This window comes from Chaetura pelagica, unplaced genomic scaffold, assembly GCF_000747805.2.
Source record: "Chaetura pelagica isolate M959 unplaced genomic scaffold, ChaPel_1.0 scaffold219, whole genome shotgun sequence".
Classification (NCBI taxonomy): Eukaryota; Metazoa; Chordata; class Aves; order Apodiformes; family Apodidae; genus Chaetura; species Chaetura pelagica.
In genome coordinates, this window is record NW_009954552.1 from 761638 (window position 1) to 763738 (window position 2101).

Here is a 2101-nt window from a genome sequence, read left to right on the forward strand (position 1 = left end):
AGCGAAACAAAACGATGTGGAAAGAAGGAAAGGCATTTTATTGGAGACTTTACAATGCTAGAAAGTACAATAAAAGTGCTATTTCACTCTAGAAAAGTTGGTCCCAAAATGGTACTAAGCCACAGCATCTATCAGCTTACATAAACATTTATAAAATCGCTATGAACTGGCCCCTGTATTATAAACGCTATTTTTTTTTTTCTTCACATAAATCTATGTAAAATTGAAGAATCAAAACTTTTTAAGGGCAAGTATTCAAAAGCAGAACCTACCGAAAAATCCATCTTGGGCCAGGTTCGGGGTCAAAAAACAGAAGATAGTTTAAACTTTCATTATTAATAATAATATGCACACGGAAAATATTCCAATTTATAGGAAACCGTCTTTTTTTTTTTTATAACATCAAAATATTTTTTTAGACCTGTATAAAATTACTTTTAAGACCTCAGAGGACATTGTCTCCTTTAAAAAATATATTTATCACTGCCGAAACGTTTCACGAGTGACTCTGGCAGATTTTGTTTGTTGGTTTCTAATAACCAGCAATATCGCACATCTCCTGCTGTTACAGCAGTTCCCACATAAGCACTTGACGGAAAGCCACAGCTCAGAAGAAGGGCAGTGCTTTGCAGACCGAGAAAGAAGAAAGAGAAAATGAAAAGGAGGAGGAGGACGAGCACCGCGGGCACACGGCAGTGTCTAGGCCCCGACAGCCCCGCACTGCCACGCGTGGAAATGCCTCCGCTATTTACAAGCTCCGCTTTACTCTCTCCAACGGTGAGTCCGAAAAGATTACGGCCGAATTATAACGGAGCAGAATTTTGAGGGCTGAACACCCTATTTTTAATTACATGCTCCCCCCCGGCCCCCTCACAACCACACACACACCAACAGAGAAACGAACGGTAAATCCAAGCTAGCCGGCCCGGCGCAGCCCCACTGTGGAAGCTCCCACACTTACACACTGCTTTCAGCTCCTCGTAGGACGGCTCCTACACTTACAATATATGCGGAGCTGGGCTACTATTTTCCCACCGCAACAGTTTGCACACAGAGAGCTGGAAGTCCGCAGCTAGAGAGAAGGAGACACACAGAGAGCGACGGAGAACGCGGCGGGATCGGAGAGGGGCGGCGGGGCCCGGGCAAAGGCATTTCTGCAGCGGCGGCCGGCCGGAGCCTCCCTTAGATGTCTATGCGGGAGTGCAGAGCGCTGTGTTTGCTGTCGTGCTCCCAGTAGGAACAGTGCATCATGGACAGCTCGGCGGGCTGGCGGGCGCAGGCGAACTGGAGGCCAGCTCCGTTTGCGGCCGGGGCCGCGGGTGGAGCGGGGCTGGCCGGGCTGAGCTGCTGGGGGTGGTGGGCGTGCGGGTGGTGGTGGTGGCCCATTCCGTTGTAGGAGTTCACCATGCTGGGCAGCGCCATGCTCTGCACCCGCGAGTAGGGGCTGTAGGAGGCCGGGCCCGAGAGTCCTTTCACATTGACGGGGCTCACGTTCCCGCCAGACATCTGGCAGGAGGCGTAGGGCATGGGCGCGGGGGGCTGCGCTAGCGGCCACGAATTGTTCATGAAGGTGGACTGCAAGTACTTGGGCGGGGAGAGGTAGCCGTAGCTGTCGGGGCTGAAGAGGGTCTTGCCGGGCTGGAAGTGGGTCGGGGGCGGCCGGAAGGGCCGCTTCATCCTTCGTCTCCTGCGGTAGTTGCCCTTCTCGAACATGTCCTCGCAGGCCGGGTCCAGGGTCCAGTAGTTGCCCTTGCGCTCGCCGCCCCCCTCCCGGGGCAGCTTGATGAAGCACTCGTTGAGGCTGAGGTTGTGGCGGATGCTGTTCTGCCAGCCCTTCTTGTTCTTCTCGTAGAAAGGGAACTTGCTGATGATGTACTGGTAGATCCCGGACAGCGTGAGCCTCTTCTCCGCGCTCTCTCGGATGGCCATGGCAATAAGGGCCACGTAGGAGTAGGGGGGCTTCTGCGAGGGGTCCGGCTTTTCGGGACCCTTGTCGGCGCTCAGCTCCTCCTTGCCCCGCTCTGGCTCCTGCCTGCCGCTGTGGTCAGGAGCCAGCAATGCCACTGTGTCCCCCTCGCCGTCCGGGTAGCTGCTCATCATG

The 2101-nt window shown here is 53.9% G+C and overlaps 1 protein-coding gene across 1 annotated transcript; it reads right to left on the minus strand.

Moving 5' to 3' along the window:
- Nucleotides 1-1182: 1182 nt before the first annotated feature.
- FOXL2 (forkhead box L2) lies at nt 1183-2101 on the minus strand. Its single transcript, XM_010005077.1, has one exon. It carries the CDS (start codon nt 2098-2100, stop codon nt 1183-1185), a length of 918 nt encoding a protein of 305 aa, XP_010003379.1. The 5' UTR covers nt 2101.

Bases quoted from the DNA above. Each gene is read 5' to 3' on its own strand.
- FOXL2 (XM_010005077.1), bottom strand. From the start codon at position 2,100: ATGATGAGCAGCTACCCGGACGGCGAGGGGGACACAGTGGCATTGCTG.